We start from the raw sequence: 27464 nt of genomic DNA, 5'->3' as shown, positions 1-27464 counted from the left end.
TAACTAGAAATTATTATTTAGGGAATCTTACCTTAAAAAAGGCTGTGGAACTAGTTACACACACAGTGATTTTAAAATACAATGTTTTCAACTGACATATTTGACACACAAGGAATGACATACATGATTACATTGTGCATGTTCATTTATACACTAATTATTATTCAGCTTGTCCTCACCTGGGATTTGAATGCACAACCTCTTGGTTCATGGGCTTCCAACATTCCCCGATGCCACCAGGTCTGTGTCAATGACTGATTTCACCTGTTTTGCTACTCTTTGCACTTCAAAATAAATCTCAGCTCTGTTAAAAATGCAGTTATTCTCTCATTATTGATTTGAATGACTTATTTTAGCAATTTTGGGGTTTTCTGTATAATTTTCGAATGTTGGTGTTGCATATTACTCTATTTTAATGTTACACTTTAAATTAAATAGATTTTCTTAACTGTACTTTTGACAGAGCTGAGATTTATTTCTCAGGACCTGTTAGCAAGAAGATTGGAATGCTGTGAACCAAGAGTTTGTAAGTTCAAATCCCATGTGAGGACATGTTGAACACTAACTCCTGTATAAATGAACATGCACAATGTAATCATGTGTGTCAAGTATGTCAGCTGAAAACATTGTCTGTTAAAAGTACTGTGTGCGTAACTAGTTCCACAGGCTTTTTTTTGTAGGTACGATGCCAAAATAATGAGACAAATTGAGCAAACACATAATTTTAAGTTGACTGAACTTTTGCAGAAGTTTTCTCATGTTTGAGCCAACATTTTTTTTTTTCAATTACAAAAAGTTGACAAATCTATAAAAAGGCTGTGGAACCAATAATATTTAGTTGAAATCAGTTGTGAAAAGGGAACCCTGTTTTCGCCTACCATCGGTGGTATTTTGAGTTGGGGTTTAGGCAACTGAGGTCCTCTTGTTGCAACTCTGTTCTGCGATTTAGAAGCAGAGCTGCACAGTGGTATGAAAACCACAGCCACCCGCCAGTCTACCGTACAGGGGTTTATTCATCATGTCCACTCATTACACACATTCCCTCCAGCTGTGTCTCAAAGGAACACTGAGAACAGGTCTCAGAGCAGTGTCTGAGGTCAGACAGTTCATTTGGGTACTTGGGAAGTCTGGCTCAAGCAGGTCCTGAGAACCTCACAAATGTTGTGTGATTGTGTGCCATGCATTCAAGCCAAGTTAAAAGTCAAACCGTTCAAATAGCCTAAGTTTTTTTTTGCTCTCGGGACTAGTTTGCACTCGGCAAAGTGTTATATAATGGTTGCATCACCAAGAAGAGCTGGAAACAATTATTGTGAGTTTGGTCAACCCGTTCATTGGAGTGACTTCGCCTCACAAGCCTACCTACCTCATGATAGCCGATATCCTTGCTGTAGCCTCGCTGTAGCCTATATGAGCAAACTATGGCCACCGCCAAGAGGTCTAGACCATTATGGCACACTTGACCTATGCCACAGGTGTGCACTTGTCCTGTAGTTGTAGGGTCGCTGGTTCAAGACCTCTCAATTGCTAAACTGGTGGCAGCTCTTTCCATAGGACAGCTGTTGGACCAGTGAACAAGGTGTCTTAAAGGTTTCTCTGATCACTTGTCACCTTGACAATAACTGTGTTCATAAAAACCCAAATATACATTTTTATGGTCAAGACGCTGACCTAATGGCACTTCAGCTGAGTACGGACAGCAAGTTTCTTCAACAGATTCTAAATAATTCACCATAATTGCATAAGTGAATTAACCAGAGGACTGAACGGCCCAGTCAGCACTGTGTAGGCAGTATTTCAGTCAGAGACCATAACGTAATGGGAGGGAAGGAGCTGACTGAGCAAGCGCTATGCCTATGGCATTTCAGAGGTTTCTTTAACACAAAATTCCTCTACTTTGTCAAGCCTCTTTTAATTCAAAGGATCAAGTTCAGTTTAGCATTTGGTCAAATCCCCCTCAAACTAGTTTCCCTGTTTGACATACTGCAATAGCAACTCTCTCAAAATATTCTTACAAATATATTGTTTACATGAAATGCTTTCTCACAAAAGATAATAGGTGGAAAAACAGAAACTCTATGGGGGAGGGAGAAGTGCTGTAGCATACAATCTATAGCTGAGGATGTAGCCTTATAAGTGAGTCTATGGCGACATCCTGTGGTAAAAAGGATATCACTGGAATAAAGTGCAAAGGCATTAGCGTTACCTTGTTAGTTTTTACAGCCATCAAGTGGACATTATTCAATTATTTGACATCAGCATGATTTGTTATAATAACATATAATAACATATAGATAATAATCTATAGGCAGGCTTGGATGTGCGCTGACTGTTGACTATCATAATCAAAGTCAAAGAGCTTGCTAATTTACAAGGAAAACAAAATGATTGTGATTAAATTTAGCTATGGTGAAAATACTATCTATCCTGTGGGCTTTTCTTTTAGCATTCTAATGGCACACTGAGGAATGGCACTGACTTGATTGTTCCATAACATCATTACACTTCACAATAACTATCAGACTGTAAACAGACAGCAAAAGATTTAATCATTATTGTGCATTTTAAGTCATATAAAACAAAATATAAAAAATAGCCAAACGCCTCAAAATATGTATTCTGAAAATATAAGCCACTCATGTCTATTCATTAGAAAAAAAGACATATTGTCATTGTGGTGTAGAAGTTTAGAATATAGACAATATTGCGTTGTAGTGCAGAAGCCCAATTTGTAAGTCGCTCTGGATAAGAGCGTCTGCTAAATGACTTAAATGTAATGTAAATGTAAGTTTAGAATATAGACAGTATTGCGTTGTAGTGCAGAAGTTTAGAATATAGACAGTATTGCGTTGTAGTGCAGAAGTTTAGAATATAGACAGTATTGCGTTGTAGTGCAGAAGTTTAGAATATAGACAGTATTGCGTTATAGTGCAGAAGTTTAGAATATAGACAGTGTTGCGTTATAGTGCAGAAGTTTAGAATATAGACAGTGTTGCGTTGTAGTGCAGAAGTTTAGAATATAGACAAGTGTTGCGTTGTAGTGTAGAAGTTTAGAATATAGACAAGTGTTGCGTTGTCACGGCTCCTCCTCTGCAGTGCAGGGGGCGGTTCCTCCTGCAGGCAGAGGAGGGTCGTTAGTGATTGGAGCCACCTGGGCTCAGGGTATAAAGCTGTCACTAATCACTTCTCTTTTTCTCTCTCTCTCTCTCTGCTCCTCCAGGTATGCTCATGATTTGTTTGTTCCTTTGTAGTTTTGCATAGTTTTCACTCAGTCATGTTCACACACACATATTCACGCATCCATGCACTTTACATACACCTTACATCATGATACTTCCACACCTCATTCCTTTTTCTTAGTTTAAGTTAATAGTTTGTTTATAATAAAGAACACTTTTAAATTGGCCTATACCTGTTGTTCGTGTCCCCTCATTTTTGTCACAGGCTATGAGCCGGCTTGTGACAAGTGGAGGCTCATCCGGGATAGTAGTTAACTTGGGTTAGTTTAGTTTAGTTTGCCAAATGTTTTTTTGTTTGAGTGGATGTTTTGGTTGGGCCAATTTTTGTTTAAGAGAGAGTTGAGAGCCATGTGTTCTTTTGGTTCAGTTAGCTTGGTAGCTAAGCAATTCACTCTGTGTTTTTCTGGGTTTTGTTCAGGTGGGAGTCCTCTCCTGTTCAGGCATATCAGCAAGTGTCCATAGGAGGCTTGTGGTGTTTTTGTTTTAGGTGGCAGTGAACGTGGGTAGAGCATCCCTTTCCCTTTTCCCCTACATCGGCTCGGGAGCACCTCCGTGGTTATGGGAGGGCCGCCAGTTTCTGGTTGTCTTTTCCACTCCACTGGTTTTGTGTGCATAAAACCCCACCACATGTGACTGCACGAAGACCAGGGCCAGTTAGTTAGTAGTTTTGGAGGATAGTGGGGTGTGGCTCCTGTCCTTGAACCCAGATTGACAGCAGGTGAGTTGTGTTTTTTTGAGCATTTGTAATAGTTGTATTGGTTGAGGAAAATGTCTTCCATTTTGTGTAGTTTTGTTCAAGCTCCTTCAGAGGTAGCCTTAGAGTTGTGTACTAAGGAGCAGTTAATTGAAATTGCTGAACATTATCAGATTGAGATTGTTGATAAAAAAATTAAAGAGACTGTTAAAACTAGCTTAAAGCAGGGTCTTAGGGAAATGGGTGTTTTTGGCGGTCAGTCTGCTAGTAGTGAGGGTGCAAGTTTTCAGTCTAGCCCTTCATTAACTTTTGAGCAGCAGAGGGAACTGTTGCAAATGCAATTAGAGATAGAGCGATTGAGAAATGCTAATAGACCGGAAAGACTACCACAGTTTGATGTTTCACAGAATCTTCGTTTGTTGCCTAAATTTGATGAGTCAGATCCAGACACATACTTTACTTTATTTGAGCGTATTGCGGAAGCTAGAGCTTGGTCAGATTTGGACATGACTATGTTGTTGCAATGTGTACTTACAGGTAAAGCACGTGAGGCTTTTGCAGCACTGAGTGTAGCTGACAGTAAAGTTTATGCTAAAGTTAAATCAGCAGTTCTGAAGGTCTACGAGCTTGTGCCAGAGGCATATCGTCAACGTTTTCGTTACAGGAAAAAGTTAGATTCACAAACCTATTCTGAGTTTGTTTGTGATTTGACTTCTGCATTTAATCGTTGGTGTACAGCTTCTGAAGTTAGTACTTTTGAGGGTCTGTCTAATTTGATTGTGTTAGAACAGTTCAAAAATTCTGTTTCTGACCAGGTTGCTACATACATGAATGAACGTAAAGTTAAGTCTCCAAGTGATGCAGCAATCCTTGCAGATGAGTACAGGCTAACACATAAAAGCCATTTTGAGTCAAACAGTGACATGTACCATGAAAATAACTTTACTCCTAGGAATAGTAGGTCACCTTTTTTGGGGGCTTCTTTCCAAAGGCCTCAGCAGAAGTTTGGGTCTGGAGGACTTAAAGCACCGGTTAATGCTAATACCTGTCGCTACTGTTTAGTTGCAGGACATTGGAAGAAAGATTGTCCTCGGCTTCATTCAAAACAGTCAGGTCAAGTTAAACCTGCTATGATGGCAGCTCCTGTTACAGCCTCTGACCACCAGGGTGAGCTGTTTCAGCCACTAGTTGAGTTTGATTCTCAGTTTTCCCGCTGTGATTTTTCAGCCTTTATTTCAGATGGTGTAGTGTCCCTGGTAGATGGCAACCAGAATGTTAAAATCAAGATCCTAAGAGACACTGGAGCTTTAGATTCTTTTATTCTGGAATCTGTTTTGCCGTTCTCTAAAGAGTCTAATACTGGCCGTTGTGTAATGGTATGTGGTATGGGTTTAGTTCCATTCTCTTGTCCTTTACATGAAGTTACCCTAAAATGTGGTCTGGTAGAGGGTGATGTAGATGTTGGGGTTAGACCTCAGTTGCCAGTAGAGGGAGTGCACATGATTTTGGGGAATGACTTGGCAGGTAGTAAGGTGTGGGCAGATGGCAAATTAAACATCTGTAAGAAGCAACCTTCAGTGTCCCCTGCAAGGGAATCTCCGGATCAGAACTGTGTGTCTCCTGAGGTATTTCCAGTTTGTGCGGTTACCCGCGCAGCCTCTCGTAAGGAGATTGAGAGTAAGCCAGAAAGTCTTGAGTTGCCAGTCAAACTCCAGACAGAACAGTTGACTAGTTCTAGAGATTCATTGATGACTGAGCAAAAGGCCGATACTACTTTAGCTGATCTGTTTGATAAAGTGGTTCCTGATTCAGTGGTGAGGAATAGTGCTCAGTGTTATTTTCTTCTTGATGGGCTGTTGGTCAGGAAATGGGTTCCACACTATGATAAGGGTTTAGGAGAACCAGTCTTTCAAATAGTTGTACCTACTACTTTGCGAAATAAAGTGTTGCAAACTTCACATGGTGATGTGGCAGGTCATATGGGTGTTCGTAAAACTTATGATCGCATACTTCGTTATTTTTTCTGGCCACGTTTAAAGCGGGATGTATCTCAGTTTATTAAAACTTGTCATACGTGTCAGTGTACAAGTAAGCCAAACCAGGTCTTACAAGGTCGGTTGAAAAACTCCCAGACGTTGCAAAACCTTGGGGTTTTGGTAGATCATTTAGACTCTGAGAAACGTGATGAATTGGTAGCTCTTATTAGAAACTACCCTGTTTTTTTTTCTGACACTCCATCACAAACCCACTTAATTGAACATGATATAGACATCGGAGATGCTAAGCCTATCAAACACAGATTTTATCGTGTATCTGAGGAGAAGAGACTAAAACTGGGAACAGAGATGCAGTCTATGTTGGACACAGGTATTGATTTGGCAAAATGTGAGTTTGCCAAAGCTACAGTCACATACCTAGGCAAGGTTGTTGGTCAGGGATTTGTCTGTCCCGTAGAAGCCAAGGTTCAGGCTGTGAAGCAGTTCCCACAGCCCTCTACAAAGAAAGAACTGATGCGCTTCCTGGAAATGGCGGGGTACTACCGTGCTTTTTGTAAAAACTTTTCGGTAGTAGTGTCCCCACTGACCAATCTGTTGAAGGCCAAGGCTGAATTTATCTGGTCCACCCAGTGTCAAGAGGCATTTGATGCAGTTAAGACTCTTTTGTGACTCAGTTAAGACTCAGTTAAGACTCTTTTGGAAACCTTTCAAATTGCAGGTAGACGCCAGTCAAATCGGTGCTGGGGCTGTGCTTCTCCAGGAGAATGACGACAAGGTTGAGTGTCCAGTCAGTTTCTTCTCCCGAAAATTTAATAAGTATCAGAAAAACTATTCTGTAATTGAGAAGGAGGCTTTAGGTCTCATTTGGGCTTTACAGCACTTCGAGGTCTATGTTGGTTCTGGTTTGACCCCTTTAACTGTGTTCACTGACCACAACCCACTTGTTTTTCTGAGGTCCCTGCAAAACCCAAACCAGCGCCTGATGCGTTGGGCTTTGTTCTTGCAACCTTTCAACCTTGATATTAGACACATTAGTGGTAAGGATAATATCATTGCTGATGCTCTGTCCCGTGCTCCTTTAACCTAGCTTGTATCTCTTCTCTGCTGACCCTACGGGCTATCTGCGCCTCTTTCCTCTTAAATTGCTCCCCAGGTACCAGGGCTGCTGAGTTGGAGGGGCGGACAGTCTGCTGGGGGACACGGGGCTACTGCTAGGAGCCGGGATTGGTATTTTTGTTGTTTATTTGTTTTTTGGGAAATTTGAATTATTTTGAATATGTTGGAGGAAGTTGGGTTGAGGGTGGGACCCTCATTTTAAGGAGGGGGGTGTCACGGCTCCTCCTCTGCAGTGCAGGGGGCGGTTCCTCCTGCAGGCAGAGGAGGGTCGTTAGTGATTGGAGCCACCTGGGCTCAGGGTATAAAGCTGTCACTAATCACTTCTCTTTTTCTCTCTCTCTCTCTCTCTCTCTCTGCTCCTCCAGGTATGCTCATGATTTGTTTGTTCCTTTGTAGTTTTGCATAGTTTTCACTCAGTCATGTTCACACACACATATTCACGCATCCATGCACTTTACATACACCTTACATCATGATACTTCCACACCTCATTCCTTTTTCTTAGTTTAAGTTAATAGTTTGTTTATAATAAAGAACACTTTTAAATTGGCCTATACCTGTTGTTCGTGTCCCCTCATTTTTGTCACAGGCTATGAGCCGGCTTGTGACAGTAGTGCAGAAGTTTAGAATACAGACAGTATTACATTGTAGTGCAGAAGTTTAGAATACAGACAGTATTACGTTGTAGTGCAGAAGTTTAGAATATAGACAGTATTGCATTGTAGTGCAGAAGTTTAGAATATAGACAGTATTACGTTGTAGTGCAGAAGTTTAGAATATAGACAGTATTGCGTTGTAGTGCAGAAGTTTAGAATATAGACAGTATTGCGTTATAGTGCAGAAGTTTAGAATAGACAGCTAGATAAGAACAGTCTTTATGGGTTAGGAGCAGGAAGATGTTCTAGAATGTAGAATGATGTATTTTAGAATGTCTAGGAAGCTTTAAAGTTCTGGAAGACTTCGGCCACCTCCTGAAGCAGGCCAGGCCCTGGTCCCGGATCTGTTTCCTGCCTTTGTCTGTGATCACGTCTCCATTCTCCTTCACAATAACCAGCTTGGGGACTGCTGTGATTTTGTACCTGTTCTTGAGATCACTGGGAAGGGAAAGTGGAACAGCACAGAGCACAATCAGGTCTTTATCACCACATGGCTCATACCAGGCAAAAATAACACATTCACTTTTTATGAAGCCACAAAGGATTGTGTCAGTCACAGAAACCAATTATGAGAGGGATGTTGCAGGATAGCTACACACGTTTCTCATAATTGATAGGCCAATTATCAATCAAATGGGTGAGAATAACAATTTCAAAACACATGTTCTACAACAGTGGTTCCCAACCAGGGGTTCTAGGACCTGGGGGTACTTGGCCTATCCACATGGGGTACTTGAGAAGACTCATGAGACCATAGGCCTACTGGTAAAATGCACACGAGGGGGTACTTCCGGGCAGAGCAAAATTCAGTTGGTCGTACAGTAACCGAAAAAGGTTGGGAACCACTGTGCTACAACATAAAATACAGGTCCCAATGTGTCAGAGCATACAGTAGACTAGCCTTGCAGAGTTCCAATCACTTTGTCTAATCAGGCTCGTAGAGACCTTGCCCTATTTTTAAACCTAATCCCTCAAAGGGTGACCCATAAACCTTTTAAAAAGCCTGTAGCCTACAGTTAGCCTGCTGTGCTATGGGATAGGATACAAACCGTGGGGAAAAGCATATACGATCAGTTCAGCCATAATGTATGTAGAAATGTTTGTGTCACTAGGCTATTTACAATAACTCAAATAGGAATAGGCTACAAAAAAGATCCTAAATCCTAAGAATTTACTGTTTGTATTGATCCGTCCATGGCAGGGCCAGCCAGTCCCCGTGCATGTCATGATAATATTCCACCATATCATCACTTGACTTGTCAGAAGATATGAAAACTATTTCGAACTGTGCAGGTGGCTCGCTCTCCTAGACAAGTTCCGTGTAAAAATCGCATAGAATAGGGGTGAAATCTCGACAAGGTGGGCACCAGCCGGCAGAAAAATATAGTCCTACTACTTTATTCCTGAGAGTTTCTTCTGGATCAATAAGATCCCCTTTATTGAGCAGAGTTTTCCACACAAAAACCTCCACCATGGTCGAATCGAACCATTATAGTTATATATCTTTTTTATTTTGGACAGCCACGCGCAGCACTAACGACCTAGGCAACTGTTGTCAAAAACAGTTTAGGACGGTTACAGTTGTAGCAGTTGCTCGCGGTGAACCGTTACTAACCAAGACGTGAAATCACTCGTAGAAGTGCAAAACGGTCATCATTTTCATTCTTCAATCACTATATAGAGATAGTAACTAACACCTTACAAACGGTCATAACTTGGTCATAACAAAATGTGTCGGCTGTAGAGCTGGTTACTGTTGGTTGGCTAAAACAAACTGCCAGTTTGATTGACATCTCACGTGGCCAATCAGTGTCCTAAGTCCTCTACGTAACTATTTAAAGGTACAATCAAAAATATTTAGACAATGCATATATAGCCTCATGTCTTTATACCTGCTGAACACTGTGTATGTGACGAATACATTTGTTTGAGGGGAGTGATCTTCTGTACGAGAAATACCTAAGTCTGGCATCTTTAAAAGCAGAAAAACCATAAGGAAAGAAACCACCACACAACCTCACATCACGTTTTTATTTTTTAAAATGTTATAAGGATACTTACGTAACAATTATAAAAATTACAGATTTAAGTAACATGTTTTTAAATGCTTATACCCCTAAAGCAAATCAAATTAACTCTCTACATTGTTCAGAGTTATAACAAATTACCAGTTCAAATAGAAGCCATTGAAGTAGACGCCAACAAACATGAAGAATCAACTATACACTGTATTTTACAAGTTAGGAAAGAGCAACAGCATCTAAAAGGGACCTTAATACAGTAAGTCATAGTTTTCAATCTTATTTTAAACTGATTTAAGAGTAACTTTGAGTAATGAAAACCCTAATGATGTTTTCTCTTTAAAGTGTCTATGTACATTGTTTATTCTTCTGATATGTAACTAAGATGTGCTACCTACCTTACACACCCACACACATGCATATACTTACACCCCATATACACACACATACATATATATATACACACACACACACACACACATATCTCTTTTTCTCATATATATATATATATATATATATATATATATATATATATATATATATATATATATATATATATATATATATATATATATGCTGTATAAACATTCCCCTACCAATTTTATAAGGCCTTTTTCTTTGAGTTCATGTTTTCCTTGTGCCACTCAAAAGAGATACATATAAAAAATATTTACGGACAACATCTGTATTGTATGTGAAAGATATGATCCCTCAAATGCTGTGTAACACTGGCATCATGTGGCCTTTCTATTGGCCCATCAAACCCAGTGAGTTTCATCCTATAGCAGAGCAGAATAAAAAATGTAATACAAAAAATTACTTTTCTTTTCTTTAGAAATGCAAAACAGGAAAATAAAAAAGGGAGCGTCACAACAGGTAACACAATGAAGATAACCTCATAGAAAAAGTTAAAAATTACAGATGCTTGTGTGTATCTCACACTAACTTCCACTTACAGTTCTACTGTCTCCGCTACTCATGCAAAAATAATGGACTATTTTCATATTCTCTTTTATTTTTATTTTATCCCAAAATGAACCAACATCAAACACAGTGTGAGATGCCAATCCATCAAACACTTTCAATTATTTTCCTGAAGGTGACATCTTGCATAAAACACAAGTCAGTTTGCGGTTTGGAATACAACAGGATACATAAGATACTTGTGTTTATCTTCTTAGATACAGAGAGGTTTATACGGTACCTTATGGGGTCTTCGAATTATGAGCCTCATTATAACCGATACACATAATCTCTCAGGTTTTATTTCTAAAGCTACCATTCAGCCATACAGTCATCAAAGAAAGAAAAACAGTTATAAAATGTTTAAAAAAAAAGAACTAATGGGCTTTATATGTCTCTGCAGGCACTTCAGCTGAAGATGCAGTGGTTTATCTAATCGCAAATCAGTCACAACGGCACATCTGTTCTGTTACTACACAGGCTAATGAAAATATCAGTACTATACTACCTCTTCAGAGACTGGGCATAAACACTGCTAAAGGTCAAGAAGGGCATGGAGAAAGAGTAGTAAGGCAGAGGAGTGTAGAGGGGGGGTTACAGTCACATGAACACTAAACGTTACTACAGTAATTAACAACATCTGTATGTCAGAGGTTCTAGAGTGCTCAGGAGCCCACTGTTTCTCTGACAACCATTGTAACATTCCAAAGGGGCCTACTAGGGGCATCTGGTGAATGTTGTTTTGTCACACACCCGCCCACACAGAGAAAGACAGAAACGGCTATCACATTTCAACTACATTATTATAGGCTTTAAATAATGGCGGGAAACAGCTCATTTCAACAAAATAAGGCAAATAAAAATCTAATTGAGTCTAGTAACCTTTCCTTGAGTACAATATAACATGCACTCTATAAAGTGGGTGTTGCATTTAAAGTTTTGAATACTTGTTGTGAATTAACAGTTGTGTGAAGATTTTAGAAACACTTTAGTATTGTTGTAGTGGTACTGCTGAATTTAGAACACGTTTGAGGAGCTGGTGTGGAGTTTTAGTTTCCAAATACTTTACTTACTTTGCAGTGCTTTCACCATACTGTCTTTATTTTTTTTAAAGGCTTGATAAAACAGTTTACTAAAAGGTTACTATGCCAATTAAACAGAAAGTCTGTTTAACACAAAGACAGAGGTGAAGAAGATGTCTCTAAATAACGTATAACAATGAAAAATAGAAACTATGCTTGATCCCCCCCCCCAAAAGGTAAACATATAACTACAGGAACAATAATAACAAACATAAGTATTATCTGAATAATTATAATAATTATTGCTGTTATTATGATTGGATAATGAATGATAAGGGTCGAGGGCTTTGGCAAGGCCTAATGAACAAACTCAGTCTCAGGACTACAGATTAACGTTCTCACTGGTCAACCATTCTGAATAGTGTTTGTTGAGATGATCAACATATAATTATTATTAAAGGCAAAACTTATAAAGACAACTGCGTAAATGTTTTCTGAGTAGATTCTTTGAAATTAGTGCTTACGATAAAACTGCAAATATCGGCATCAGTATTTAACTATCATTATATATGAATATACATGAACAAGTTATTGGGAAAAAAAACAAAGAAACATTTCAATTAAAACAATGGTCATGTCCCTCAACAAATGCCTTTGCTCACTGCATATGTTGTCGTGTATCTTTTAACATTATAAACAAACAAATATAATCATAGTCAAGGCTGGAACAATTCTCTGAGATGGACACAAACCCAGATAGTAATTAACTTTAAAGGTCACACTTAATTTGCAGTGTTCAAATAACGCTGATATCTTTTTCCCGTCCCTCCCCTTACAAAGGGATCTATGTAACAAATCCTTAAGATCTTTACTCTGATAGGGGATAGCCAGTTGCAGAAACAAATAGTCTTCTCAGACAACAAGTGGCCAATAACTCAGTTGCACAGTGACCCCCCCCCCCTCTTCTGATTAGATTCTAGAACACTAGATGCTTTAGTAGCAATCCAAAGGCTTCAGTGAAATATCCAATCCAGCTGTCCGTCTGTCGCATCTCAAAGAAGCTGTTGCACGAAACGTTCGAGATATATTTAAGAAAAGTTGGTGGATAAGGTAAGGTTCCATGTGGTGACCATCGTCTTTCCTGCATCCATCATTAACTCCCCAGATAGACCTCCTGTCCTCTAGGCCCAGCGACCCAGTGCCCTTTTCACACTGCCGTGCCTACCTGAACCAAACTGTACCACCTCTAAAATATCTTTGCATAGTCTTTTCAGCTATGGTGGATGTACGTGTAACCAGGCCAGCCCAGTACAGCTCGATTCGGCTCAGTAGTGTGAAAAGGTCAAAGGGTAAAAGGTTGCCTTAGGAGGTCTTGACAAGGTCGTAGACGTAGATGTGGAAGTCGTCATCGAACTTGATGAAATAGACTGAGGGTTTGGCATCCACCTGGTGGATAACCATGCCAGTTCGTTTGGAACCGTCCTCTTTAGCGTACTCCACCTGTTTCCCCACCAGACTGTCCACTACCTCCCCTGGCTCCCGCTCTGCAGGCGGAGTGTCATCTGGGAGAGAAGAAAACACATAAGTTTACCAATTAATTATTTAACCAGGTTAGTCCAATTGAGATCAAATCAACAGGCAGAGACAACACAGAAACAGGTTTATTGTGGCCTGTCAATGTCAGGTTAAATTAATCCCTAGACTAGTAGAAGAACTGGTGGACCTTTATAGTTTGTTCCCCATAGGAATAAAAAGGACTACGTAAAGTAAGTTTACCATAACAATGATGATAGCTTTAATCATTAAGGGAGAACATCAAAGAGTAGGCTATTGTCATTATTAAGAGAAGCCTCACCATGCTGAGAGAATTGGACCTGCAAACTTCCCACCTGTCCCTAACAGGACCCGTTAATTTCTTTGAAAGTCAATTCCATACCCGATTTGGATTCGAAGTGTACCAAATCCGACCCGAAACATGTCAGAGATGAGAGAGGGCCGGGTCCAAGTACAATTGGGTCTGTATCGGACCCAAATGGATCCGAAAGATAAGAAAATTGTTTTGACTTGTCTGGCAGTGAAGTTTCACACGTGAGTTTTCTGTTGTATCTAAAATAATGGATTTGTCTGGTCTACAGCTTAGTATTTTCATAATGGCATCACTATTGGTAGATGGAGAATGTTATGAGGTTCTCTGAAATGTTTTCTTTATTTCCGTTGAAGGAGAATATTTGAATGTGATGTTAGCCTGTCAATCTGAGAGCAGCACATAATTCTACCTAATATTCAGTATTATTTTACTGTGTGCACTGCACTGTGCAACATCAACATTTTGCCTATTTAACTGATTTGATAAAAATGTACTTAGACTCAAAGGTTTGACCAGCAGCAAGCTTCAAATTAAAAATCTATTTTGAATAGGCTACGGAAAGACGGAGGCTATAAAATGGAGTCTCTAATCTGCATTTCCAGATGATTTTCACATTGGGATTTGGTATTTTATTAGGATCCCCATTAGCTGTTGCAAAAGCAGCAGCTACTCGTCCTGGGGTCCAACTTAAGTAAGTTAAGTATTTTAAACATTTTCACATTGGGATTTGGTCTACACTGCTTAGTATTTTAAACATTTTCACATTGGGATTTGGTCTACACTGCTTAGTATTTTAAACATTTTCACATTGGGATTTGGTCTACACTGCTTAGTATTTTAAACATTTTCACATTGGGATTTGGTCTACACTGCTTAGTATTTTAAACATTTTCACATTGGGATTTGGTCTACACTGCTTAGTATTTTAAACATTTTCACATTGGGATTTGGTCTACACTGCTTAGTATTTTATACATTTTCACATTGGGATTTGGTCTACACTGCTTAGTATTTTATACATTTTCACATTGGGATTTGGTCTACACTGCTTAGTATTTTAAAAAATTTCATAGTTTTACCGTACTCACTGGAGTCAGGCATGATCCTCAGGTCTCCCTCCTTGTAGTCGTCTAGGAGCTGGTACATGTACAGAACGGGGTCTTTCTCATAGGTGATGAAGAACCAGGTGTTCATGATGGGGGCTCGGGCCAAAACCATGCCCCTCCACTCGTCTTTAGTCCCGTCCTCCGTCTCAAACATATGCTCTACAGCCTTCCCTATCATCGTGTCGGCCAGGTTGACGTCGCTGGCGCGCGTGGAGGCTGTAACAGGTCAACAAAAATATGGGACAGGGAGAGTATATGGTTGGTAAGTGATGGCAACAATCCCTTCAATTACAATTCATATTTCTAGCTTGGACAAATCTTAGAGACATTCACCTATGAACATAGAAGACCATTACAGCACAAAAGGAAGCTAGTCTATGATAGTGGTTTATCCGCATTGTGTGATCACTAGTCAGTAAATCAATATGTCGAGAGAACAATGTTGACGCTGTATATACATGCAGTGCATTTGGAAAGTATTCAGATCCCTCGACTTTTTCCACATTTTGTTAAGTTACAGCCTTATTCTAAAATTGATAAAACATTTTTTCCCCATCAATCTACACACAATAACCCAAAATGAGAACCTTTGCTATGAGACCCGAAATTGAGCTCAGGTGCATCCTGTTTCCATTGATCATCCCTGAGATGTTTCTACAACTGGATTGGAGTACACCTGTAGTAAATTCAATTGATTGGACATAATTTGGAAAGGCACACACCTTTCTATATAAAGGTACCACAGTTGACAGTGCACGTCAGAGCAAAAACCAAGCTATGAGGTCGAAGGAATTGTCCGTAGAGCTCCGAGACAGAACTGTGTCGAGGTACAGATCTGGGGAAGGGTACCAAAACATTTCTGCAGAGTTGAAAGTCCCCAAGAACACAGTGACCTCAATCATTCTGAAATTGAAGAAGTTTGTAACCACCAAGATTCTTCCTAGAGCTGGCCACCTGGCCAAACTTTGCAATCAGGGGAGAAGGGCCTTGGTCAGGGAGGTGACCAAGAACCCAATTGTCACTCTGACAGAGCTACAGAGTTCCTCTGTGGAGATGGGATAACCTTCCAGAAGGACAACCATCTCTGCAGCACTACACCAATCAGGCCTTTATGGTAGAGTGGCCAGACGAAAGCCACTCCACAGTAAAATGCACATGCCAGTCCGCTTGGAGTTTGCCAAAAGGCACTTAAAGGACTCTCAGACAAGATTCTCTGGTCTGATGAAACCAATATTGATTTCATTTGGCCTGAATGCCAAGCGTCACATCTGGAGGAAACCTGGCACAATCCCTATGGTGAAGCATGGTGGTGGCAGCATCATGCTGTGTAGATGTTTTTCAGCGCCAGGGACTGGGAGACTAGTCAGGATCGAGGGAAAGATGAACGTAGCAAAGTACAGAGAGACCCTTGATGAAAACCTGCCCCAGGGCACTCAGGACCTAAGACTGGGGCGAAGGTTCACCTTCCAACAGGACAACGACCCTAAGCATACAGCCAAGACAACGCAGGAGTGGCTTCGGGACAAGTCTCTGAATGTCCTTGAGTGGCCCAGCCAGAGTCGAGAGAGACCTGAAAATAGCTGTGCAGCGACGCTCCCCATCCAACCTGACAGAGCTTCATAGGTTCTGTAGAGAAGAATGGGTGAAACTCCCAAAATACAGGTGTGCCTAGCTTGTAGCATCATACCCAAGAAGACTCAAATCAAATCAAATTTTATTGGTCACATACACATGGTTAGCAGATGTTATTGCGAGTGTAGCGAAATGCTTGAGGCTCGAGGCTGCAATCGCTGCCAAAGGAGCTTCAACAAAGTACTAAGTAAAGGGTCTGAATACTTATGTAAATGTGATATTTCAAATGTAATTTTTTTTTAACAAATTTGCAAAAATGTCTAAAAACCTGTTTTTGCTTTGTCATTATGGGGTATTGTGTGTAGATTGATGAGAGAATTTAAAAAAAAATCTATTTTAGAAAAAGGCTGTAATTATACAAAATGTGGGAAAAGTCAAAGGGTCTGAATACTGTCCGAATGGACAATAGACCAAGGCCATACCTTGACGGTCAGGGAGCACCTCAAGTCCCTGCACCCTCTCATCTTTATATAGCTCCAGGCCGTAGACACAGTCAAAGCCGTCGTACTTGATGAGGTAAAGCGAGGGGTTGACGGGCACCTGGTCCAGCACCATGCCTTTCCACAGCGACTGAGACGCAGTGCTCCCCTCCTTCCAGATGTGCTGGATACGACAGCCCACCATGTTCCGGCGCGGCGCAGACGACGACACCACCTTGTTGGGGCCCATGCTGTTCTTGTGTTTCCTGTACGTTTCAGATTTCAGCCAATGAGAAGAGAGGGATTGGGGAAACAAATATCCACATAGCCAATGAAAAGAAGGGGGAAAACCTTTGATAACTGGCTGTCAGTCCTTCACAGTACAGTAGCTTCTAGATAAGTCTGGTATTACAGTATATCAAATGGAATACAATATTTAAATAATTAAATACACTATATAAACAAAAGTATGTGGACACTCCTTCAAATTAGTGGATTTGACTATTTCAGCCACACCCGTTGCTGTATAAAATCGAGCACACAGACATGCAATCTCCATAGGAAAACATTGGCAGTAGAATGGCCTAACTGAAGAGCTCAGTGACTTTCAACGTGGCACTGTCATAGGATATCACCTTTCCAACAAGTCAGTTCAACAAATTTCTTCCCTGCCAGAGCTGCCCTGGTCAACTGTAAGTGCTGTTGTTGTGAAGTAGAAACGTCTAGGAGCAACAACGGCTCAGCCGCGAAGTGGTAGGCCACACAAGCTCACAGAACAGGACCACCGAATGTTAAAGCACGTAGCGCATAAAAAAGGTCTGTCCTCGGTTGCAACACTCACTACCGAGTTCCAAACTGCCTCTGGAAGCAACGTCAGCACAAGAACTGTTCGTCTGGAGCTTCATGAAATGGGTTTCCATGGCCAAGCAGCCACACACAAGCCTAAGACCGCCATGCGCAATGTCAAGCGTCAGCTGGAGTGGTATAAAGCTTGCCGGAATTGGACTCTGGAGCAGTGGAAACTTGTTCTCTGGAGTGATGAATCACGCTTCACCATCTGGTAGTCTGACGGACAAATCTGGGTTTGGCGAATGCCAGGAGAACGCTACCTGCCTGAATGCATAGTGCCAACTGTAAAGTTTGGTGGAGGAGGAATATTGGTCTTGGTCTAGGCCCCTTAGAGTTCTAGGCCCCTTAGAGTTCTAGTGAAGTAAAATCTTAACGCTACAGCATACAATGACATTCTAGACAATTCTGTGCTTCCAACTTAGTGGCAACAGTTTGGGGAAGGCCCTTTCCTGTTTCAGCATGACAATGCCGCTGTGCGCAAAGTGAGGTCCATACAGAAATGGTTTGTCGAGATCGGTGTGGAAGAACTTGACTGGCCTGCACAGGGCCCTGACCACTAATGCTTGTGGCTGAATGGAAGCAAGTCGCCGCAGCAATGTTCCAACATCTAGTAGAAAGCCTTCCCAGAAGAGTGGAAGCTGTTATAGCAGCAAAGGGGGTACCAACTCCATATTAATGCCCATGACTTTGGAATGAGATGTTCAACAAGCATGTGTCCACATACTTTTGGTCATGTGGTGTATGTAGGCCATAGCAATGTATTACAGGCAAGATCTGCATTCTTTCCTTCCCTTGACCTGTCTACAGGAGTCCTTTAAAGATTGTGTTCTTTCAAGTGTGAATATAGCCCTGACCATGGTAGTGTCCCTACACAGCTGCTACTAACCCTGTACTAACTTCAGCAGGTCACTTAAGACCAGTATCTGATATCAGGTATTCAGCATGGCACTACTAGACTTAATCATTTACTTATCTTAGCAAGCACAACTGATGTTCTCTATCTGGGAAAAACTAAGCAGACAGCAGATGGTTTTAGCCTAGCCTGAAACCAGCTTTAAAGTAATACTACTACACAACATGTATACATTTAGAACAGTTGAATGCCTACATTGGCACAATCACAAAGCTAAGGTAAGTACAGTGCATAAGGATTCCTGGCTTACTTGTGGGAGTCCTTTTTCTTCATGTTTGAAGAAACACCTGTGTGTCCTTAGATAAAAAAAACATCACAAAAAAAACATCACAAACGGTCTTCTAGTGCAAATGACTGTAGTGAATGTATTCAGTAGCTACTCTACTCTTATCAGTAGGCCAAATGTACCGGATTAAATGCGTCACCTGAAGATAACAAGAGCAAACAACAAAGGCTATGTCCCCAAATGGCAGCCTATTCCCTATAGGCCAATTAGAGCACTACGTTTGACCAGAGCCTCTAAAGGCCCTGGTCCAAAGAAGTGCACTATAAAAGGAAACAAAAGTTGTGCACTATAAAGGGAATAGGTGTCCTCCAGGTGTTTCCAACATCACCAGGCAAGCTCTATCCTGGAACCAGCAAGCCAAAAGGAAAAGAGGATGCCCTCACCAAGAGAATCGGCACGGGGTTGAACGAGCTGGAGAGGATCGTCGATGGCCTATGAGCCCAAAGGAGCGATGGGACTAATTAAGTAAGCAAGTGAGTAATAAAGGAAAAAGGGTGCCATTTGGGATGCCGACAACACATCTATAAAGAACGCAAATGGGATTTGTACCACAAATGCTCAAATGTCAGCATCTGGAAACAGTGCCAGGGAAACTAAACCAAAGCATGGATTGCTGTCATACATCGTCCATAGACTGCTTACAGGGTACGGAAACCAATATGTAATTTTCAAATGTAGGTGTACTATCCCTTTAAAGCCAAACTAACCTGCATCGGCTCTGGATCTCTGGCCGGGCGCACTCTTCCCGAATGGGGTCTTCATTCATCAGGGTATAGTGGAGCAGTCTAGCTGCCAGACTAGGGTGAAAATATCTATGGTACCAGGTCTGGGGTGTAAAAATGCCAACGTAATGAAAACATTAATGATATATGTTATAGCCCAGTGAGATGGACGATAGCCAGGGAATACATCTGAATAGAAGAGTCCAGTCAGAGGAAGGTAACAAGTCAGAAAGTTAAAATCTATATATGGCAACCAATTCAGAAAATGGAAACAGGCGGGGAGGGAAAAAAGAAAGTGTCTACCAGTGCAGGCAGATAACGGGGATAAAGACGGATTATCTTTGATATCCAATCCAGATTGTCCACAGTTGGTTGAGGACTGACTTCGGGGCAGGCCAATGTTTCTGTTCAGGGATGATGATCACATCAGGACTCTGGGTAGACCTGCAAACCAAAAGAAATGCTGATATACATGTGAAGATATTCAGTCACTTTAATGTCGAATTTTGCGCTTAATCTAAGAAAAAATGGGAAAGCTTTGTGTTTGTTTACCTAGCCTATTTCACACCAAAGCAGGCTCCCCAAACATTTGGGCTAAAACATCAAAATGGAAAAAATGATAAAGGAACCCCTTCCATCCCACTTGTGTGGGAATGTCAGGATTAAACTAGTCCTGTCCTGTCAGTTCTACTCATAGAATTAGAATGATTCATGAATCAGTCATGGAACATTAAATCATGAATAGAATTGATTCATGAATAATTATAATTCTATGCTATGCAGACTAGGCCTATATACAACAACCCATTCATATGTTGCAGTCTTGTTTTAGGCCAACATGAGAATCAAATCAGCAGCGTGACTATCCGGACTGATTCCTGTAAAACCGCTTACAACACAAGCCTTTTCATAAACCACCAGATCAATAATGCCACATCTGCCATCTGTTTATAGTGGACACTGAGGGCTGTTATACTTACTCCTGGACTAAAAAGCACGCTCAATGGAGGATCTCCATCTAAAAGCGTTATTTATTTGTCTAAGCAATGGAATAGGTCTACATTAGGTTTAATCTGTAGCATGAACAGCCCCATCTAGAGGTCAGAACCTGGTAATATCAGGATGTAGGATGGGACATAAACCTAACAGCTTCAATTATTAATCTCTCTGAACAGGGGAAAAAAAACATTACCAAATTCACTGAGCATACATTACATAGGATGAAGAAACAATCCTCTGAGCCGCAGCTCCATACTACTAGTCAGACAGAGAACTGATACTATATACTCGTTGTTGGGGAGGAAACAATTTGCAGAAACAATTTGGGAACAATCTGAGATGGTGGGTGTCGAAGTCCTCTTTCTTCTGCTTTTTGAGGTGGAACGACCCTGTAGCCAAGCTGATCTTTCTCGATCCTCCACATTTTTTAAGTGAAAGACAGAAAATGTGTGGCATTTAAGGCAGTTGGGCATGTTGAGCCTACTCTGCAAATGTTTTTACTGACAATAACCTAAATACAAAGACCTCAGGTACTGATCTTTCTGGTTCCTCTCCTATGCTGGGTGAAATGCAGGCAATACTGTACAGTGCCTTCAGAACATATTCATACCCCTTGACTTATTACACATTGTGTTGTGTTACAGCCTGAATTCTAAATGGTTTAAATATATTTTTTCTCACCCATCTACACACAATACCTCATAATGACAAAGTGAAAACATGTTTTTAGAAATTGTAGGCATTGAAAAATGAAACAGAGAAATATCTCACTCCAAAGAGTCAATAGTTTGTAGAATCCCCTTTGGCAGTGATTACAGCTGTTAGTCTTTCTAGGTAAGTCTCTAAGAGCTTTCCACACCTGGATTGTGCAACATTTGCCCATTATTCAATTCAAATTCTTCAAGCTCTGCCAAATTGGATGTTGATCATTGCTAGACAACCATTATCAGGTCTTGCCATAGATTGTCAAGTAGATTTAAGTCAAAACTGTAACTCTGATACTCAGGAACATTCACTGTCTTATTGGTAAGCAACTCCAGTGTTAATTTGGCCTTGTGTTTTAGGTTCTTTTCGTGCTGAAAGGTGAATTCCTCTTCAGGGGTCTGGTGGAAAGCAGACTGAACCAGATTTTCCTCTAGGATTTTGCCTGTGCTAAGCTCCAATCCATGTATTTTTTATCCTGAAATACTCCCCAGTACTTAATGACTACATGCATACCCATAACATGATGCAGCCACCACTATGCTTGAAAATATGGAGAGTGGTACTCAGTAATGTGTTGTATTTGGATTTCCCCCAATCATAACACTTTGTATTCAGGACATCAAGTTAATTGCATTGCTACATTTTTTTGCAGCATTACTTTAGTGACTTGTTGCAAGCAGTATGCTGTTGTCTTTGCCTAACAATGTTTGTACCATGTTTGTGCTGCTTCCATGTGTTGCTACCGTGTTATTGTCATGTGTTGCTACCATGTTATTGTCATGTTGTGTTGCTACCATGTTGTGTTGTCATGTTAGGACTCTCTTTATGTAGTGTTGTAGTGTCTCTCGTTGTGATGTGTGCTTTGTCCTATTTTTTATTATCTCAGTCCCCAACCCTGCAGGAGGCTTTTTGCCTTTTGGTAGGGGATCATTGTAAATAAGAATTTGTTCTAAATTGAGTTGCCCAGTAAAATAAAGTTTTAAATATATATATACACACACACTACCGGTCATACACACACTACCGGTCAAAAGTTTTAGAACACCTACTTATTTTTACTATTTTCTACATTGTAGAATAATAGTGAAGACATTAAAACTACGAAATAACACATATGGAATCATGTAGTAACCAAAAAAGTGTTAAACAAAATCTAAATATATTTTATATTTGAGATTCTTCACTCTGCCTTGATGACAGCTTTGCACACTCTTGGCATTCTCTCAACTAGCTTCACCTGGAATGCTTTTCCAACAGTCTTGAAGGAGTTCCCACATATGCTGAACACTTGTAGGCTGCTTTTCCTTCACTCTGCGGTCTGACTCATCCCAAACCATCTCAATTTGGTTGAGGTCGGGGGATTGTGGAGGCCAGGTCATCTGATGCATCACTCCATCACTCTGCTTGGTAAAATAGCTCCTACACAGCCTAGAGGTGTGTTCGGTCATTGTCCTGTTGAAAAACAAATGATAGTCCCACTAAACCCAAACCAGGCGTACCGTTGCAGAATGCTGTGGTAGCCATGCTGGTTAAGTGTGCCTTGAATTCTAAATAAAATCACAAACTGCATAACCAGCAAAGCACCCCCACACCATCACACCTCCTCCTCCATGCTGAGAAATACACATGCAGAGATCATCCGTTCACCCACACCACGTCTGATAAGACACGGCGGTTGGAACCAAAAATCTCCAATTTAGAATCCAGACCAAAGGACAAATTTCCACTGGTCTAATGTCCATTGCTCGTGTTTCTTGGCCCAAGCAAGTCTCTTCTTATTATTGATGTACTTTAGTAGTGGTTTCTTTCCAGCAATTCGACCATGAAGGCTTGATTCACACAGTCTCCTCTGAACAGTTGATGTTGAGATGTGTCTTACTTGAACTCTTTGAAGCATTTATTTGGACTGCAATTTCTGAGGCTGGTAACTCCAATCAACTTATACTCTGCAGCATAGGTAACTCGGTCTTCCATTCCTGTGGCAGTCCTTATTCCTGTGACGGTTTCATCATTTAGTGCTTGATGGTTTTGCGACTGCACTTGAAGAAACTTTCAAAGTTCTTGACATTTTTCGTATTGACTGACCTTCATGTCTTAACTTCTCTAGGGTAGGGGGCAGCATTCGGAATTTTTTATGAAAAGCATGCCCAAATTAAACTGCCTGCTTCTCGGGCCCAGAATATATGATATGCATATAACTGGTAGATTTGGATAGAAAACACTCTAAAGTTTTAGAAAACTGTTAAAATAGTGTCTGTGAGTATAACAGAACTGATTTGGCAGGCAAAAACCTGAGAAAAATCCATTCGGGAAGTAGTTTTTTTGTTGGTTTTGTAGTTTTCTATTCAATGCCATTACAGTATCCATTGACTTAGGACTCAAATTGCAGTTCCTATGCCTTCCACTAGATGTCAACAGTCTTTAAAATTTGTTTCAGGCTTGTATTCTGAAAAATGAGGAAGTAAGAGCAGTCTGAATGAGTGGACCCTAAAGTGTCACAGAGCTTTTTCATGCGCGCGACCGAGAGAGTGCCTTTCTTGTTTACCTTTTATATTGACGACGTTATTGTCGGTTGAAATATTATCGATTATTTAGGCTAAAAACAACCTGAGGATTGACTATATACATCGTTTGACATTTTTCGATGAACTTTACGGATACAATTTGGATTTTTTGTCTGCCTGTTTTGACTGCGTTTGAGCCTGTGGATTACTGAAGAAAACGCGCGAACAAAACTGAGGTTTTTGGATATAATGAGACTTTATCGAATAAAAGGAACATTTATTGAGTAAATGAATGTCTGCTGAGTGCAACCATATGAAGATCATCAAAGGTAAGGGATTAATTGTATCTCTATTTCTGACTTGTGTAACTGTTCTACTTGGCTGGTTACTGTTTGTAATGATTTGTCTGCAGGGCTATGTTCTCAAATAAACGTAAGGTATGCTTTCGCCGTAAAGCATTTAAAAAATCTGACACCGTGGTTGGATTCACAAGAAGTTAATCTTTAAACCTATGTAAAATATGTTTTGTTTTCTGAATTTTTATAATGAGTATTTCTGTATTGGAATTTGGCGCCCGGCAGTTTCACTGGCTGTTGAAGAGGTGGGACGCTAACGTCTCACGTACCCAAGAGAGGTTAACACTTTTTTGGTTACTACATGATTCCATGTGTTATTTCATTGATTTTATGTCTTCACTATTATTCTATAATGTAGAAAACATTAAAAAATTAAAAATAAACCTTGAATGAGTAGGTGTTCTAAAACTTTTGGCCAGTAGTGTATGTATATATGTATATATATATATAAAAATACAGTCTTCCTTCAGGTTCCCCTCAGTCAATTAGGTTAGTATTGTGGCGTAACTACAATGTTGTTGATCCATCCTCAGTTCTCTTGATCACAGCCATTTAACTCCAACTGTTTTAAAGTCCACATTGGCCTCATGGTGAAATCCCTGAGCAGTTTTCTTCCTCTCCAGCAACTTAGTTAGGAAGGATGCCTGTAACTTTGGAGTGACTGGGTGTATTGAAACACCATCCAAAGTGTAATTAATAACATCACTATGCTCAAAGGGATATTCAATGTGTTTCTTTTTTAATCCATCTACCAATAGGTGATCTTCTTTGTGAGGCATTGGAAAACCTTCCTGGTCTTTGTGGTTGAATCTGTGATTGAAGTTCACTGCTCGACTGAGGTACCAGATAATTGTATGTGTGGGGTAGAGATGAGGTAGTCATTCAAAATTCATGTTAAACACTATTATTGCAAATTATTATGTGACTTGTTAAGCACATTTTTACTCCTGAACTTATTTAGGCTTGCCATAACAAAGGGGTTGAATACTTATTGACTCAAGACCAGCTTTTCATTTTTTTTATTATTAATTAGTAAAAAATTATAAAAACTTAATTCCACTTTGACATTATGGGGTATTGTGTGTAGGCCAGTGACGAAAAAAAATCGAAATTTAAACCATTTAAAATTCCGGCTGTAACAACATTTTGAAAAAGTTAAGGGGTGTGAAGACTTTCTGAAGGCACTGTATATGGCATTTCTGCATGTAATCTCCGGGCAACCAAAAAAAGACTCCCGACTTGCCCGACAGCAACTGACTTTCAGACCTTCAACCCTGAGTAGTTTCGAAAACCTGACCCAAGGCAACAGTGAATTTAAGTTTCAATCACGTAAAACCACATTGTCATAATTCATATTTGATTAGACTAAGGCAGAATGAATGGACTCATGCCAACTGTCATCCATTTGTGCAGATATTTTCCAAACACGGAATGGAATATTAGCCTAATCAACTTGTAATGCGTCTACTTCAGGGGTCTTCAATCTTTTCTTACCCAGGGACCTCCACCCAGGCAAATCAGCGAACCAGGGACCCCCATTATGTTAGCAAAAAAAATTGTACATCTTGTCTTATCATCGGGTGAATGGCAAGGAGTAGTAATCAACATTTTAAAATGAATAGATGTTAGATAGTTTTTTTAAATTATGTTGACCTCCCCACATTATTATTGGAAGAAGTGTAAACTCTAACATAGGCCATAAGATAGAAAGTAACTCCAAACACATTTTCACTAATAGCAGCTGTTCAGCTGGTTAAACAAAAGGTTAGCCATGTTTTGGTCAAAACATCTTACTTTCTCCGGCTGATACTCGCGGGTGCTTTTTCAAAGTCTATGTAATTGACTCCAATGAGTGTAATTTGCTCAATATTAGGAGTTGAGAAATAAAGTTGACATCATAAAAACATCCGTATGCCCCTATTCTCTACTGTAGGTATGCAATTCAAAATTAGTTTATTCTGTTGTTGCTAGTGATATTCAAATATATATATATATATTTATCATTATTATTTTATTTTTTTCGCCGACCTCTAGGGGGCCGTGCCGTGCACCCCCCGTTGAATACCTCTGGTCTACTTTCTCCTTTGTAAATGCTCAACAGACTGGCATCAAATATAGGATGCAAATGAACACATATTATAAATAGCTGTCAGAGTCCCGGCCTCCACCACACTTGACACTGAATTAATAGTCTGTCGGGCAGATGAGTTGATCGTGATTCATGACATTGTGCAGTCAATGTGACCTTTGCTTTGGTTGCTAGATAGGAAGCTTGGGACTGTGTCCACAGACTGAGGAACTCGGCACAATGCCGCAAGATCATTTAACAGTTGTTAGGTTGGACAGATTATGTTACAACAAACGGAAATCCTTGGTAGCTAGCTAGTTACATTGAAGTACAAAAAGTTACCACAGTTTATAAACTAGTAAGTATCAGTTTAGTTAGCTATGTAAAGACAATTTTTTGTTGTATTGCACATTTAGCTACAACACTGTTTTCAACTTGTCTTTGGCTGGGCAATCTAACGCTAGTCTCTGAAGCAGTCTAGCCAAATCTGTTGGTGAAACAGATTTTCCTTTATATTAGCTAGCTGGCTAACAAACAAACCAAACAAACTAGATAGCTACCTAGCTAGTTAACTTCGTAACCAGTTCTTCTGTATCAAGTGATTGCTTCATCGATTGAAGACATCACAACACAATGTCTTGCAATGTAAGATAAATGCCGTCTGCAACCAGCACCGTACATTAGCTACACTAGTGGTCAGTGTCAGCCATATTTACTATCCCCGCAGAGAAACGGTGCAGTCGAACCAACAGGGACCATACTCTGGTTGACAAGAAACACATTTTCAAATGAAGACAAATGCCCCAAACCAGTCTCCTTTCCACCCCAGTTTTGAAGAGTCATGTTACGCGCGCGCATAGAGACCTTTTGAATTATTGTTTGTGGCTGGCTTCCTGTGTGTGAGAATAGCTGTTTGTGTTTCGGAATATCTTACCCGCTTTATTGTGAAATTATAGCAAGATATTTTCCTATCCCGCTTTCTCCCCTGTGCCTCAGTCAGTATCCGTTTGATTGCAACCCTGATTACTGCCAAAAACCATCCCCTCCCCTTCCTCTGCCAAAAAGTGTTACAGCACGATACATAATTGGTGCAATAAATTCTGTCTTCCTGCAAAATAGTGAGTCATTTTGCTTTTCCCGAACCGACAGCTCTGCGCCTGCGCATTTGTTTGACTGCGACACAGAATTAAGAATTAGAATACTTTATTCATTTAATAGGATCTCTATGCTACGACAGGGCTGGTAACAATTTGAGGACAAGAGGAGAGCTCTCTGAGTACATTATTTAATTGACAACCAATTCTTATGCAAAGCATTTTTTTCTATTCTTTTT

At 40.3% G+C, this 27464-nt stretch overlaps 2 protein-coding genes across 8 annotated transcripts; both read right to left on the bottom strand.

The window, feature by feature from the left end:
* Nucleotides 1-7659: 7659 nt before the first annotated feature.
* On the bottom strand, nt 7660-9464 carry nxnl2 (nucleoredoxin like 2). Its single transcript, XM_071339444.1, is given in 3 exon segments — nt 7660-8007; nt 8010-8137; nt 8875-9464. Coding segments are annotated over 3 exon segments (459 nt in total). The 5' UTR covers nt 9174-9464; the 3' UTR covers nt 7660-7975.
* Nucleotides 9465-10717: 1253 nt separating this feature from the next.
* Nucleotides 10718-27214, bottom strand: LOC139537722 (spindlin-Z). Of its 7 annotated transcripts, none has more exons than XM_071339364.1 (7): nt 27066-27214; nt 19803-19943; nt 19485-19603; nt 18742-18787; nt 16733-16995; nt 14652-14894; nt 10718-13267 (listed from the first exon to the last, which is right to left on the bottom strand). In XM_071339364.1, the coding sequence occupies exons 3-7, from the start codon at nt 19537-19539 to the stop codon at nt 13068-13070; spliced, it is 807 nt and encodes a 268-aa protein (XP_071195465.1). In that variant the 5' UTR covers nt 19540-19603; nt 19803-19943; nt 27066-27214; the 3' UTR covers nt 10718-13067. The 7 variants fall into 7 exon arrangements, with proteins under 7 accessions (XP_071195465.1, XP_071195486.1, XP_071195474.1 ...); XM_071339385.1 differs by having other exon boundaries at nt 19485-19574; XM_071339373.1 differs by adding an exon at nt 22441-22655 and having other exon boundaries at nt 19485-19943; nt 27066-27171.
* Between the last annotated feature and the right edge of the window lie 250 nt (nt 27215-27464).

The sequence above is a fragment of the Salvelinus alpinus genome, chromosome 1, assembly GCF_045679555.1.
Source record: "Salvelinus alpinus chromosome 1, SLU_Salpinus.1, whole genome shotgun sequence".
Lineage (NCBI taxonomy): Eukaryota > Metazoa > Chordata > Actinopteri > Salmoniformes > Salmonidae > Salvelinus > Salvelinus alpinus.
This window is presented reverse-complemented; position numbering and strand designations above follow the sequence as displayed.

Coding starts and splice junctions, on each gene's coding strand:
- LOC139537722 (XM_071339353.1), bottom strand. CDS start 19,539: ATGAAGACCCCATTCGGGAAGAGTGCGCCCGGCCAGAGATCCAGAGCC. Junction 16,996..18,741: donor AAGAAAAAGGACTCCCACAA/GTAAGCCAGGAA, acceptor TGAAACGTACAG/GAAACACAAGAACAGCATGG. Junction 14,895..16,732: donor GGTGCTCCCTGACCGTCAAG/GTATGGCCTTGG, acceptor GACCTGTTACAG/CCTCCACGCGCGCCAGCGAC.